At 45.8% G+C, this 15531-nt stretch overlaps 1 protein-coding gene across 3 annotated transcripts in view; it reads left to right on the top strand.

Moving 5' to 3' along the window:
* The window catches only part of cdk6 (cyclin dependent kinase 6), a 50184-nt gene that overhangs the window by 19394 nt on the left and 15259 nt on the right, over window positions 1-15531 (top strand). For all 3 annotated transcript variants that reach the window (XM_056297921.1, XM_056297920.1, XM_056297918.1), the window contains one exon: window positions 11775-11884. In XM_056297921.1, the coding sequence (XP_056153896.1) occupies window positions 11775-11884 (110 nt within the window). The remainder of the gene's footprint in view (window positions 1-11774; window positions 11885-15531) is intronic.

The raw sequence follows: 15531 nt of genomic DNA on the forward strand, positions 1-15531 counted from the left end.
TCAACATTGTTATAAACAACCAGTTGTACCAATGAGACACCTGAGCTAGCTTGTGGCCATCACTCGTGTGCCAATGGAGAAATGCGTTTGCAAGCGTGAACTGGTTGGAGAGTCACAGTCTAAAAATTTGGTGACAGTAGAGAACTCAAACATCCTAACGTAGGATATGAATAGAAATTACGTATGGATTCTAATGTTTGTTTGTTTTTTATTATGACACTCACCATCTAACAGCAAAGGCATGAAAACATTACTGTTCAGGATAGAAAATCTCATCATCTGCCGCTAATGCCAGTTGTTTGGACTTGGCTAACAGTTCTGTTCTATTCTATTCTAGCCTGGCCTATTGTCCTCTTCTCTGTTCTGTGCTGTTCTCTGCTTCGCCTCTGTTGTCAGAATGACTGTTCATTCATACTACCCATTGCAGTAACAGATAGTATGTAACTCTGTATTGAGGCACTTCTTCAATGTAAAGAATCCTTTTATATGGCCTTATCTCTCCTCAGTCTCCTTCAAACACAATAAGGCCTTTCACCAGGGACAAAAGGTTTGCTCCAGGCCCTTCCATCTCAATCCTTACCCATCTTCTCATTTTCTCTCTCTCTCACCCTCCTTCTCTCTCTCTTTTTTTATATTTATACCACACTTTCATTTAGCTTCATCAATGAGTCATAGTCCCTTGTTTCACACAAGAATGTGTAACTATTCTACAAAGCGTACTCTTTAAGTGGGTAAAAGGTTGCCAGGAGGAGCAGTTTGTGTCCATGAACATATAACAGTGTGTGAACATTTCGGATCATTTGTGTACATATGAGTATGCGGGTCATCGAATATACCTCTTCGTTCTCATTAAGTGTTTTTGATTGACACACACATAGACACGCACACACACACACACATACATGCATACACACGTGCATGCACACACACGCGTGAATGCATGCACACACACACGTGCTTGCACACACACACAGAGGCCGGGTAACACACAGACAGCCTGCCAAACACCATACCCTCCTGTCTCCAGAGAAAGAGAGGAGAAGCCGCTAATGTGATGTCGCGGGCACTTAAAGGGCACCAGCAGGTAGCCTGGCAGTGCCGCGCCAAACGATAGGGCTTCTGAGTGTAAAATGAGAGCCAAGGGCCCCTCGTGGCCAGTCTTAGGAATCCCTTAGTGGCCGTTGCAGACAGGGATGAAATGGATGGGGAGAGACAGACACCCCTCCCTTCCCCCTGTCGGCTCTTTGATGTCCAACTGTCGAGAGCTGGGCTCTGATGACCAGATAAAACTGAAAGAGAGAGATACTGAAAAGGCTCTTTGGAAGACTTTGAATCAGGGCGAGATGAGACTTTAAAGATTAAGGAGCAACAATGTCTCAGTACAAGCATATTCAGAAGTCATAGGTCTTTCCAAAGATGTTTTACACAGCACAGGTTCTCATTTCTGCTGAATATAATGAACCACAGAGCCATTATGCATCTATTTAGAGAGCGTCATCTTGCATCGGCCGGGGCCGGGACCCCTGTGGGTGGCTGTCAGATCAAGATGCTGACATTTTGGATTGATTTATCGCAGATGGTACACTGAATTTTACAGTTTGGAGACATGAGCAGAATGGTCAGGCTCGCAGTATTTTTTTTTCTTACTTGAGCACACTCAAATGTGGAAAACTGGTTTTAATTTTGTCTTGGACCTTTGTAGGGCCTTCTTAAGAGCCTCTGGGGTACCTCAAGGCAGCCTGAGATGTACAGATGTATGCTAACCTCACCACATATCTTTTTCAGTAGTTAGTAAACTGTAAACTGCATTATTAAAATGTAACATTTTATTTACAGTATGTAAGAACTCAAGACCATAAACTGCTAATACATATCTCAAATATACCTTTCTTTTGTAATTCAGTTAAGTCTGATGAGTCCTCAAAGAGTTTTTTTTTTTAATTCTAAGAAGAGATGTATATTTCAGCCGAGTTTGCACTGTATAAAGTCGCACTGGTGTCCCTGCAGTTGCATTTTTTTTTTTTGGCTGACGCAATTAACCCCAAACACTGGTGTTAACCTGCCGTTCAAGTTTTGTTTGCGTTTGTGTGTGTGTGTGTGTGTGTGTGTGTGTGTGTGTGTGTGTGTGTGTGAAGCAGAGCACTGCAACATGAACACAAGCTCTCTGGTTCCAGATGGATGTTTCTGTGTCTGGAATCCCCCTATCAGCCCCCTCCAACACATATACACACACGCACACACACACACACACACACACTCGCTTGAAGAGGATCTTCCCCTTTACCCAACAGACCATCAGTTACTTATTTAGTCACCTATTGCCACCGTTACTGGCAGACAGATGGGGGTTTTGAGAACTTCTGTTACTTAACAAGAGACTTCTCTCTCGCTTTCCATGTGATTCATTTCAGAGCCTCTAAAGTGACAAGACTCAACGAGTGCATTTACATAAATTGTCAAGTGAGTCGCGTTGCTCTTTTTCTAGTTTTACCAACTGAAACCGGCCAGCTTTTACGTTCTGTTCATAAAATTACCAGCATTGCGTGCACTTCCCTTTTTGCAGTAAAAGTTGGATTGTCATCAGCATGCCACCCTGCATGGAAGCACATCTGTGTTAAAGCAAGGGTGTGCATGTCCATGCCAGTGTGTGACTGCTAGCCCCAGAGACAGCCCCACACCACCCACCTACCAACTCCTGCATCTTTCAACTCACCCTCACCTCCTTCCCCCATTGAACAGGGGAGAGAGAGAGAGAGAGAGACCACCCATTGTGCTGGTACAGGGGTGAAGATTAGGCTGCCCCTGGCGGTCCCTGGGGGTCCGTTGCTTTGTTGATGGTTTTATAATGACCCTGTCTGGCTAGAGCCTCATTGTGCAGCCTTGAGTGACAGGCAGATGGGTGAAGCTGATGGGTTAAGCTTACTTGCCAGAGAAGAGTGGACGGGGCAAAGTCTTTTTGCTGTCCATCACATTGGAAATCCCTTTGCTGCCAAAATGCACCTCTCAAAAGACTATGCTTTTGATGTGGTTCCCATTTTGAATTGAAGTCTGCAGCAACTTTGCTCAAGAAATAGAAACAGAAAATATTTCTTGACCCAGCCCATTTTTTTGACGCAACCATTTACTAAAATTCGACATTTCCTTGCGATTCTCAAGACACTCCGATGTCAGTAAATGAAGTCAAGCCAAATGTTTCATCAGACCTGTTTTCCTCCAAGCTTACGGTGTCCTGATCTCGTCTTTGCAATATGAAACGCCTCCCTAGTATGCTGTTTTTTATCATCTGTACATCTGTTCATCTGAAACCACTGTAATCCAAGGCCCTGGACTCTCCCATGAAACCCATTAGGCTTCCTCTCTCAAGCGCATCATGTGCACGTCATTGCTTATCATATTAGATTTTACAAACTTATAGGACACGCCAGGCAACTTTTATGTGTGTGCTGGCTGCCCGATGCTGATGTTTTCTAGTTTGAAACACAAATAAACTGCTAGATAAGCTTATTAGTTGGAAATATGTTCTTGCACAGGGAGGCTTTTGCACGTGAACTTATCTCAAATGGGCCTGTTATTGAGTTATGGCTCGGGGAGATGGAAATTTACAACTTTTTAAGCCCCATCTTTTTATATGGCTCCTAAAGCAGACTGGAGGGGAGTGGAATGGCTTTCCAAATTTGCTTTGAAAGGATCAAACCCAACCAATGGGCACGATAGGACGTCAGTCATCGTGAAGTCATAACAGCCATGTGCAGCCGAAGTATTCATATTAAAAAGCTTTGACGGGGACATTGAAATAATGCTGCAAAGAAAATACCGCATGTTGATACACACCGACACGGTGATACTTACAAACTGTGCATGTATCAAAGATTTTTAATGTGGCGTCCAGGTAGCATAGCAGTCTATTCCATTGCCTACCAACACGGGGATTGCCAGTTCAAATCCCTGTGTTACCTCCGGCTTGGTCGGGTGTCCCCACAGACACAATGTCCATGTCTGCAGGTGGGAAGCCAGATGTGGTTATGTGTCCTGGTTGCTGCACTAGTGCCTCCTCTGGTCGGTCGTGATCCTCCCACGCGCCACGTCCCCCTGGTGAAACTCCTCACTGTCAAGTGAAAAGAGGCGGCTGGCGACTCCACATGTATCAGAGGAGGCATGTGGTAGTCTGCAGCCCTCCCCAGATCGGCCGAGGGGGTGGAGCAGCGACCAGGATGGCTTGGAAGAGTGGGGTGATTGGCTGGATACAATTGGGGAGAAAAAAAAAAGTATTGGCAGGGACGTTGAAATTATGCTGCAATGCTGCAAAGAAAACACCACATGTTGAGCCATGCCGACATGATGACACTTACAAACTGTGTACTATCAAAGAGTTTTAATGTGGATCCAGTAGTGTTACGTTGCCAAGCATACAGCTGGGTCCACGTGTCAGCGATACCTCCTCCCCTCCAAACCGGCGTTTTCCTGCTCTGGCTGGCTGTAAGGAGCGAGGTCGCCATGTGAATTCTCCGGGTCTGGTCCCTTTTGCTTTTTCCCCTCGCTCGCTTTCCCTTCGGCCCATGAAATGAATTCCTCACGTTGGCAACACTTAAGAACCAAAAGACCATCTCTCCGGTCAGCCCCCGTGCGCGGCCTCATTCAGTCTGCAGAATTCCTGGCGGATCAGCTCAAGAGTACGGACGTGATGTTGTATCATCCAGAGCTTTGTAATCATATGATTATAATTACTGGTAAAACTCCTTTAGGGTGAACTTCATCGTGACATTATTGAGTCTGCAGATACCGACCACGTTTTTTTTTTTTTTGTGCCGTGGGAAGCTGTAGGCTTTGCAGTTTCCTGTAAGCTCTTTAGGGGATTGACATGCAGAGGAGTGTAATTGTTACCTGATCAAAAGGTATTTTCCCATTTCTATCCCCCCCCCCCATCTCCGTTTTGCTTACAGCCCTCCCACCATGCTTACCCGAGCAAGACACCCACATCTCAGACAACATTAAACAAATTGAAAACAGATTTCCTGCCCACGCTCAAACAGCGGACGGGCTTTTACAATACAGCTCTTTCAAAAACCACTCAGTTTCTTTTTTCATTCTTAATGTGTATTTTCAGCCTTGGATTGTGTTTCCTACTCCGGGCCCATGTTTCATTGTGGATATCAGCATACCTCCCCCACCTATGACTCTCAGTACGCATTATCGATTGTCGAACGAGATGAGCTGTTGTGTAACTGAAAAATGGGGTTTATTCCCCACCCCCATTAAAAACTATCTGTGTCAATTATTTAGTATTTACAGGCCATGCATTTTTAATCATATTGTTGAAACTCTTAATCAATATTGATTCTCATTACCTAAAAGCGATAAGCGTGACCGTCAGAATGGCGTCATCCACGACGCTAGCTGTGTCATGTCGATCAGCCACGGAGCGACATTTGAAAAAGGATTTCTTGCCGTGGCCAAGGATGAACTCGACTGCCGTGTTGCTGAATTCATTCCTTTGTGCCTAGCCAGACAATGTGCTTCCACTCCAGAGGGACAGCTCGACAGAGACAGGCAGACAGAGACAGACAGCCAGGCAGGCAGACAACGGCAGGGAAAAAGGGGAAAAACCCTCGCCTGGCACGCAGGAGAGCACGTGCAGTGCGCTCTGGGAATGTTTAGATATCTCCTCGAACTGCTCCGCATGGGAAAAGAAAGGGAAAAAATCATCCTCTGTGCTTTGACGGCAGCCGGCTGCAGAAAAGGGGCCGGCCTTGATTTGACAAGCAAACACACATACAGCACTGTGTTTGGACACATATACACACACATGGACTCACATGCATACACACACACAAGGACACAGGCACTTGCTCACAGGCATATATACACACACACATGCACAATAACAAACATACACGCACATGCATACATGCATGCCATACATGTGCACACAAACACACACAGGCACCTGCACACACAAGCATACGTATACACACACACACACACAATGCACAGTGCAAGTCTTATTCCGTATTTCCTGTGTAACCCACCACCAGTGCATCCAGCAGAGTGGTGCAGTAGTAGACCCCCCCCCCACCCCAACATTGGTCCCGAACACCCTCACTGAACCTCACTTTAACGCTCCTCAGTCTGTATTAATTGTTGACGGCCCCTTGGCAGCCCTCCAGGTAGGGAAAAGGGGGACTGATTGGCGTTCCTACGTAAATATGTGTCCGTGTGTATCTGCACACGTGCGTACATGACAGCATCTGGATATTAATGCGTTGCCTGTACCGGCAATGGCGAGAGGAAGACGGGGGGGGGGGGGGGAGAGAAAGAAAATTACGGCATATATCAGGAATTTTCCAGCTAATGATGTGCGGATGTGGTAGCGCTGGGGAGAGAGAGCCACTGACTGGGCTGTCTTTGTTTCGCTCGCTGAGGGCCCCACGCCACATTCCTGTACGCTGTGCATACTTTGGCAACAGTTGTGGTGCCCCTTTTTTCTCTTTTACTGTATACAGTTTGTGGACTGCTTTGCCCTTTTTTTTTTCCTTAGCAAGCCCCTGGTGCTAACAGCTCCTTGCTGGTTCATAGTTCCGTCCCCCATCCGCCCTCCCCTTCCCATGAATCCTCTTTCTCTTTTGTTTCTTCCTTTCTTGGTCCGGCACAGTATTTTTAATGACTGTAAAATGGCCCTTTTTGAGGGACAAGTGCAAGAAAGGAGGGAAAGTGAGGGAGAGGTGAAATAATGGTGTTTACAACATGGCTGACTTCTGGAGCTCCTCGGGCCTCTCTGGAGACACAACATCGCGGCCTCAACTCGACTCGCAGCATGCATAGTTTCACACAGATCACTCCTAACATCCGCTCGCTCGCTCCCTCTCTCCCATACCCGGCCCGCCTGCACGTTGTGAGGTCATGTGACGTTTCTTCGGGAGAGTCGGTTCACTCGGGAATACTTGCATTTGTGTTGCAGTTAAGTCTTACATTAGTGTAAATGAGACTAAACGCTGCGCTGCATGACTCAGTTGTCTGTAACTGGGCAGTTCTGGAGAAGACCAGTTGCAATGCATTTCCGTTCCACTTGAAGTAGCCCAGTAGTAATGCACCAGTTTTCACAAATTTGTCAAAAATGTTCATCAGTGTAGCCAGTGATCCAGTTATGAGAGTTGTTAGGCTGCTGAACTGTCGCAAGCGGTCCCACCTTTGTTAGACGATGGGATGCATGTCCAGTGTGTGTTTTTGTGTTGTTGCATGTATGTGTGTGTCTGGGAGCCTGCATGCATGTACTTGCATGTGCTTCTGTGTGTGTGCGCACACGTGCGTGTGTGTGTGTGTGTATGTATGTATGTGTGTTTGCAGAAGGGCTCTTTCATCCTGGGCTTCCTCAGAGAGAGAGAGGGAATGTAAACATGGGATCCCAGCCAAGACCCATAAGCCCCAGAGCCTCAGGTCCTGCGGCCGTCAGCCGTGGACATCCTCTTTGCATCAGGTCTGCCATGCCAAAAGCAAAAAAAAAAACACACATAGAGAGAAGAGAACAAAACATTTCTGGTGCGGGGTCGGGGGGACAAAAGGTTTTAAAATGCAGCGCTTGATAACGGCACAGCCTGACCAACACACATGCTTGGGTTGCAGGCACAAGTTCAAACTCATTTAGACGAGCACTCAGCAAAGGAGCACACTCAGACAGGCAAAGGCAGGTGCTCGCTTTGTCACATGCAGCCACACACACACACACCACTTACACATCCAAACAAACACATACGTATTGTGTACTCATCTGCTGTACATGCACAGCGCTCAGTGGCGGGGGTCCGGATGTCGAAGGTCAGATGGGCCTGGAGGTCCGGCCCAGGAGGTCTAGAGGTCCTCTGGGGCCAGAGCAGCCATTTCCTCCCTCGGTCCTTGCGAGGCGGAGCGGGGAGGAAAGTGGGGGGATGCTCTCAGCAGAAAGGAATGCCTAGAATGTTGTCCTTTAATCTGGAGTCAGCCTCTCACTCGTGCACCCTTGCTCAATATCTCTCTACCCGTCTCTCTCTCGCTCTCTCTCTCTCTCTCTCTCTCTCTTTCTCTCTCTCACACACACACACACACACACACACGCCCACTCCCTTGCTCTCTGTGTGTAGGTGTTGGTGTGTTTGTGGCTCTTCCTCTCAGGCTCCTTTATCTTGATTACCTCCTCCTCCTTCCTCTCTGTTACCAGGCGGAAGGGAAAGGGAACAACAGACAGACAGACTGTCTGTTGTCCTCTTTCCCTTCAGACAGATGGACAAATAGAAAGACAGACAGACAGATAGGGAGGCCGACTGAAGTAAGGGTTAACCGCTTGTATTTGTTTAAAACCTGTCTGCGTGGAGCTGACTCAATTTCTATCCATCTTTCTCAGTGTCCCATATATCTGCATGTATTTTTGGCTGCATTTCTACATAAAGGGAAATGAGAGAGAGAGAGAGAGAGAGAGAGAGAGAGAGAGAGAGAGAGAGAGAGAGAGAGAGAGAGAGAGAGAGAGAGAGAGAGAGAGAGAGAGAGAGAGAGAGAGAGAGAGAGAGAGAGAGAGAGAGAGAACAGCATGAGAGGGAGGGATAATGCGAAGCAGAGAAGAGAATGAGAATGGCGAAAAAGACAGACTAAGGAAAAAGGAATGCAAACGTGGTCGGAAGAAGAGGAAGGGAAATGAGAGAAAAAAAATGTGACGAGATCAACATTTTAGCCTGGGAATGTCCTTTTCTTTTCACAGTTGTCCATGTGTGTGTTATTGTTCCAATCACCTGGGTCAATAGTGTTATTAAGCCATGTGTGCTTAGCACATGCCTCGGTCCCGCGTTGTCTTCCTCAGCTAACACTGTTCAGCTATTTGGTTTCACAGACTTGAGAGCTCACTCATATACAGACATTTGGAGATTTTTATGGCGAAAGGGAAAGTGTGTGTGTGTGTGAGAAAGAGAGTGATAGAGACACAGCGATGGAGATTACAGACTGTCCGACTGAGATGTATAGGCTTTATAGCAGCCCAGACATACAGTATGTGTTTAACAGGCCAGGGCCTACTGAGGAAAGACAGGGAGAGGGTTTTATGGAGAAAGCGAGGGATGGAAAGGAGCGCAGGAGGAGGTAGCCAGGCTGTAAGGGGCAGGGGAGGACTGCTGAGTGGAAAGCAGCACTGACAGTGGCCTGATTGTACCCAAATGAAAATAAGTAGGCTATGCTGAAGGTCTGCATTAATCAGTAAGTTTTAGAACAAACCATTGTACCAAAAAAACGAAAAGAAAAAAAAATTAAAAAAAATAAAATAAAATAGTAGGATAAGAATAAAAAAAAATATTCATGTTAAATAGTTTTGTTCTTAAATTCCAAACAGATAGTACCTGATTGCTTTCTTATAACATGTAGCTGACACTTAGTCAGTACTGGTTAGCTTTTATCAAGGCACAGAATCAGTTCAGTGATACACAAACTGTGATGGGTGGAGACATTTCTATCATTCCAGCGCTTAAAAGAACTCTTGCTTAACAAACAGATGCCTTTTTTTTTTATTCTCATAATGCAGATTAAAAAGGTTTTGCAGTGTGTACACTTCTCAAAATATTCAAACTCAGTGTAATGAACTGCAGTATAGTGTAAGCAGTCCAGGAGTCGTGTCTGCAAGTTTGCATGTGAGCATATGTGTGTGTGTCTGTGTGTGTGTATATATACATATGTGTGTATGTTTCACATACAGGTATATGTGTCTAGGTTTGCGGTTTTTTGAATCATATCGCACTGGGGCGGATATACCCTTAGGTCTAGATCTGTGGTTCTTCCTAGAAAGCTGTGCGTATGTGTGCAAGCCCCGCGTTTTGAGTCTGCATTGATGCAACTCGATATAACAGAATGAAGTCACATGCCAGTCCACCAATCAGACACTGAGAACTACAGGAAGGAGTTGGATTGAGCCATATCTGACATATGCATACATTCGCAGCCATTGTGAACTGCACCGTTAAAAAGAAAATACTAGCTCGACCCCCCCCCCCCCCCCGTTGAGTTGAATATTTGAGAAGCTGCAGACATTGTTCACAAGTCACAAGGCTCTGAGAAATTGTGGAAAGAGGGGCAAAACAAGAAGGCGATGACACAATCACAGGGTGTCAGGCATGAAACCATCAATGACACCATGCCGCCCATCCAATTCGACACTGTGAAAGTTTCATTCATGCTGTTCTTTGAGGTCGCCCACATTCCAGCACCGAGTTTCACTGCCCTAAAAATCTTCAATAGTCTTCACTGTCTGTCTGTTCAATTTTAGAATGCATCATGTGAAGCTCATCACTGGTGACGTGACCCAACCAATGCCTGTCAGCCAATTACCCTCAACTTCCTTTTAATTTCCACTAAAGCAGGAAGAAGGGGATGAGAAAGTATCACACATCTGCAAAAAGCGGTCCGTACCTCTAAAAATAGGCTCCAGACATTCAATTCAGACTGAAAACGTGACTATTTAAAAAAAAAAAATTTGTCCTCTCTGTTAATTGTTATTCAAGTATTTTAGCTCGGAGGAAGGCTATGATGTTTGATCAGATTATAAGAATGCATAAGCTATCCGGGACTTCTCTTTTTACTATATAGCATGCAAGCAAGACCGCTGGAGGCTGACAGCAGTGTCCAAGCACCACATTAGCAAGGACTGCATTCACTGTAAAATAATGAAACATTTGCAAGCAAGTCCCTCTGAATGTTTTCCTTTATTCATAAGTCATGTTTTAGATGTCCAGAAATCTTACTGCATCATCTTCTGTGCTCTCAAGAAAACAATCTAGCAATCCAATAGGCTAATTAAGACGTCCAGTTGAGACATCACTGTCTTTTTGCTTACAAACATTTTCCTCAGACTCAAAGATGCCGATAAGCAGTTAGGAGCACTTGAGGAGGGGACAGTGGCCAAAAGCTGCTGGAATATCCAGAGTTTAGGAAAGCACCTGGAACCATTCCACTCTCTTGCTAGGGGTCACTGAGTTTTGTCTGGAGGCTTTCCCTACTGTAGCTGTTAACAATGCTGCTGCTTTCCTGCAGGCTAGAAGGCTACACAGACTGCTCCCAGTAGAGTACAGGGACAAATTTGGAAACTGAGAGCATGTTTAGCATTAGCTGGCACAAAATGGCTGCCATTTTATTTCAGGTGGATGAAGGGGGAGGCTGACGAGAGTCAAGAAGGTTTTCTCATAAAGTGTTGTGGTGATGCTGCTGTAAATGTTGTCAATCCATCATCATAGACACACACACGCGTGCGCACGCACACCACACACACACACACACACACACACACACACACACACACACAGGCACACGCACGCACGCACACACACACAGTACAGTGGGTCCCTGGTGGCTTTCTATGGAAAGACTGTGTGATGTGGGTATACCAAAACAGGAGCAAAGAGACCTGCCCTGCCAGATATGATTTCATGTCTTATGTAACCCCCAGACGGGGGCAGAGAAACATTAGCCCACTGTGTATGTGTGTGTCAGTGTGAGGCAGAGCCCCCCCCACCCCCCAGATGTAGATGCTGACATTTTTGTTTGTTTGTCTGGTGTAAATGGTTAATAGTGGGAGGTAATTGGGAATGTTGCTCAGGTGTCAGGGGATATCGTGCGTGTGTGTGTGTGTGTGTGTGTGTGTGTGTGTGTGTGTGTGTGTGTGTGTTTTGTGTACAATCAGTGTTCTTTGCATGTAAATGTTTTTTTTTTTTTAACATTTGGTTCTTGTGTGTGTCCATGCATGTGTGTGTGTGTGTGTGTGTGTTTGGATCTAGGTGGTGACGCTGTGGTACAGAGCTCCAGAGGTGCTGCTCCAGTCCAGTTATGCTACACCGGTGGATCTATGGAGTGTGGGCTGCATCTTCGCTGAGATGTTCAGAAGGAGGTGAGAGATGTGGGGGACAACCCATCTCCATGCCTTGACTCATTCATTTGGTGTATTTTGCATACCGACCACACGTATGGAGAGATAGTGGTATTTTCTCATTTATGTTGGCCCGGTGACCTTTCACAATGTTCCATTCCATTTAAACGCTGCTTAATCATCATGTGAATATGAAGTAGCATGAATACTGCTGCTCTTGAGTTCTCTCTCTTTTGAAAATTGGAGGGGAGCAGGGAGCAAAAATAAAGAAACATGTTTTTTTTGGGGGGTGGGGGCGTTAATGAAGCTTGGAAGTCAGGAAGGAGACACAAACTAGCAACCACGTACACACTATTCTTCTGCCTTGAGATCAAGTTTAGATTGCTCCTCATAAATAGAAGAACATGAATCAGTCAAAACCTAGTTTGTCGTAAGTACTTTATAATAAAGTTTTTCACTAGAATAACCTAATAATTATTTTATTTGAACTTATTGTATGGGTTATTGTAACTTGATTTCCATAAAGACTCTTTATCTCGGCCTGCCTACAGTGCACCCTACCCCAGTGCTCATCCCTGTGGGTGGTGGGTCCACAGGGTGGTGGCTCCATGTTGCTTTTTCGGGCTGGGCCCAACCGGGCCCCATGGGCCAAGGCCTGGCGGCCACCAGACACTCACTGGCAATTTCCCTTCCCAGGTCTGGCTCCAGGTGGGAGCCCTGGTTTCCCTTTTCTGGGCGAGGTGCTGTAGCTCTGCTGATGTGATTTCATTGGGTTTCTTGGGAATCGCTCTTAGTCTGGCCCCTCCCCTGGGGCCAATTTGCCTTGGGAGACTCTACCAGGAGCTATTGCTCCCGACAACATAGCTCCCAGGATCACTGGGATACCCAAACCCCTCCACCACATTAAGGTGGCGATTGTCGGAGGTGGGATCTCGTGTTTTTTATCTCATGTTTTCAAAAGCATTTCAACATTATGATGTAGTTGTTAATATAATTAGCTTCATTGGGAAAATGTGTACTCCCCTTTCTGTCTCAGCAATCCCTTTGCAACAGGCTAGTGCATCGAATCCTCAAGCTCCACTAGGCCTACACATTCCCGCTGCACCCCTGACGCTCTCTTGGTTTGCCAGAAACCAAATGGAGCACAGCATTTTATTTGGGGTGTCCAAGGTTAAGTGAGAAAGGACCAACCTTCTCACAGAGGGCCTGTGGAAAAGTACTTGCAGCATTAGTTTATAGTAGAAGTTTTTACACCCCTATGACGCTGTAAAATAAACTGACACAAATCTTGTTATAATTGGAGTTGTATACATACTGATGCACATACTGCGATATACATTGTGGGAATTGTAGGAGTATTATATTGTTTTGCACATGTTTATTTTACATCAAATGCAGAACAACTCCCAACAATAAGAGCACAAGCATACATGGAGCTGCAGCTTATTAAAGTCTGTCTAAATGTCATTTAGTAATTGCAGTGTCTTCTGGTGCATGTCCTTTCCTTAGGAAGGTGTGCTAGGCATTATAATTAATGTAACAAATAAATATACTGTAGGCTATATTGAAATGACATGGGGCTACACACTATTAAGAGTGGTCCACAATGAGATTTTAAGACATATTTGTATCTCTTGCTATTGTATGTACCATTAAGGAGTGATACTTTTCTACTCCACTCTATTCCTCTAAATATATAACGGTAAATATTACGGTATCATCACAACAACAGTGATCAGCAATAATGATAGGCCCAATACTTATTAAAAAAAATTAGCTCATGTAGATTGTAACAGTTTTTTTTCTTCTCCCTTTTTCTCCCCAATTGTACCCGGCCAATTACCCCACTCTTCCGAGCCGTCAGTCACTGCTCCACCCCCTCTGCCAATCCGGGGAAGGCTGCAGACTACCACATGCCTCCTCCGATACATGTGGAGTTGCCAGCCGTTTCTTTTCTCCTTGACAGTGAGGAGTTTCGCCAGAGGGATCTATCATGTGGGAGGATCATGCTATTCCCCCCAGTTCCCCCTCCCCCCTGAACAGGCGCCCCGACTGACCAGAGGAGGCGCTGGTGCAGTGACCAGGACACATACCTACATCCGTCTTCCCACCCACAGACACAGCCAATTGTGTCTGTAGGGACGTCCAACCAAACTGGAGGTAACACGGGGATTCAAACTGGCGATCCCTGTGTTGTTAGGCAACGGAATAGACTGCCACGCTACCTGGACGTCCCGCTGTGGCACAGTCTTGTCATGTTTGCCTTGTCATCCTGAAATGCGAGACAAAAGTTGGATCACAAAATTAGGAACCACAGTTTTCCACATACCCCTTCACCCAATTATGATATTCTCTACCATTCAGGATGGCAAGGGAGGTGACTGTAACATCGAGCATATTTTGCAATATTAAACACATTTAAACAGGATTCATCAGGCCTCAAAAATTCTTCGAAAAGAACACAAAGAATGGAATTCTCAGTTGTCATAGTTGCGATGCTTGCACAACACAACAGAGTTTTCAACACACCACCATTTCCGTTTAATTATACGTTTTGCAGGGCATCTGGGTGGCATGGCAGTCTATTCTGTTGCCTACCAACACAGGGATCGTCGGTTCGAATCCCCATGTTACCTCCAGCTTGGTCGGGCGTCCCTACAGACACAATTGGCCATGTCTGTGGATGGGAAGCCAGATATGGGTATTTGTCCTTGTCGCTGCACTAGCGCCTCCTCTGGTCTGTTGGGGCACCTGTTCAGGGGAGAGGGGGAACTGGGGGGAATAGCATGATCCTCCCATGCGCTACGTCCCTCTGGCAAAACTCCTCACTCTCAGGTGAAAAGAAGCGGCTGGCGACTCCACATGTATCGGAGCAGGCATGTGGTAGTTTGCAGAGCTCCCCGACTCGGCAGAGGTGGTGGAGCAGTGACCGGAAGAGTGAATTGGCTGGGTACAATTGGGGAGAAAAAGGGGGAAAAAATCCACACAAAAAAAAAGGCTACGTTTTGTCGGCGCTGAACGTGCTCCTGTTTTTGCTGCTCCTATGCTCTATGCTGGACTGTTACAGTGCATAACCAGATGTGGAAAGAGCAGTAAAATATTCCATTATTAGTGTTTCAGTAGTGTCCATGAGCAGCAATATATTCTGTTCGTTAGTGTGCAAAAAATGTGTAATGAGCTCGAACTGCTCCGCCGATTCATTTAGAAAGAGCAACGGTCAATAGGTAAACTCCCACTTCAGTGTTTACCGTGTTATTTTTATTCCCACCCACATTCCAGGAAAACCCGTCCCTGCTCAGCCTCTGATTGGTTAACCCTAACTCCACAACTTTAACCAATGGAGGCAACGAGTACTAGCCAATCAGAGGTAGAGTTCCTGGAATGTAGATGGGGGAAAAAAATGTGTATTTACTGGTGACATAAATCATGTCTCTTCAGTGATGTTGTTTGTCACGTGATCCAGCTGCCCAGTCGTGTAACTTGTTCACTCAGTCACTCTAACACTGCAGTCCCCAGCTACAGGACAAAAGACCGGCACCAGGCTGCAGAGCATTTGCTAGTACGCTGCAAGGAAACGATATGATTCGGCTGATAAAAAAAAAAAAAAAACTGAATAATAAACGTAACATTATTAGCTATTTGTCTGCTATTTTCATTGAACTTGGCAT

Source organism: Lampris incognitus, chromosome 18, assembly GCF_029633865.1.
Source record: "Lampris incognitus isolate fLamInc1 chromosome 18, fLamInc1.hap2, whole genome shotgun sequence".
Lineage (NCBI taxonomy): Eukaryota > Metazoa > Chordata > Actinopteri > Lampriformes > Lampridae > Lampris > Lampris incognitus.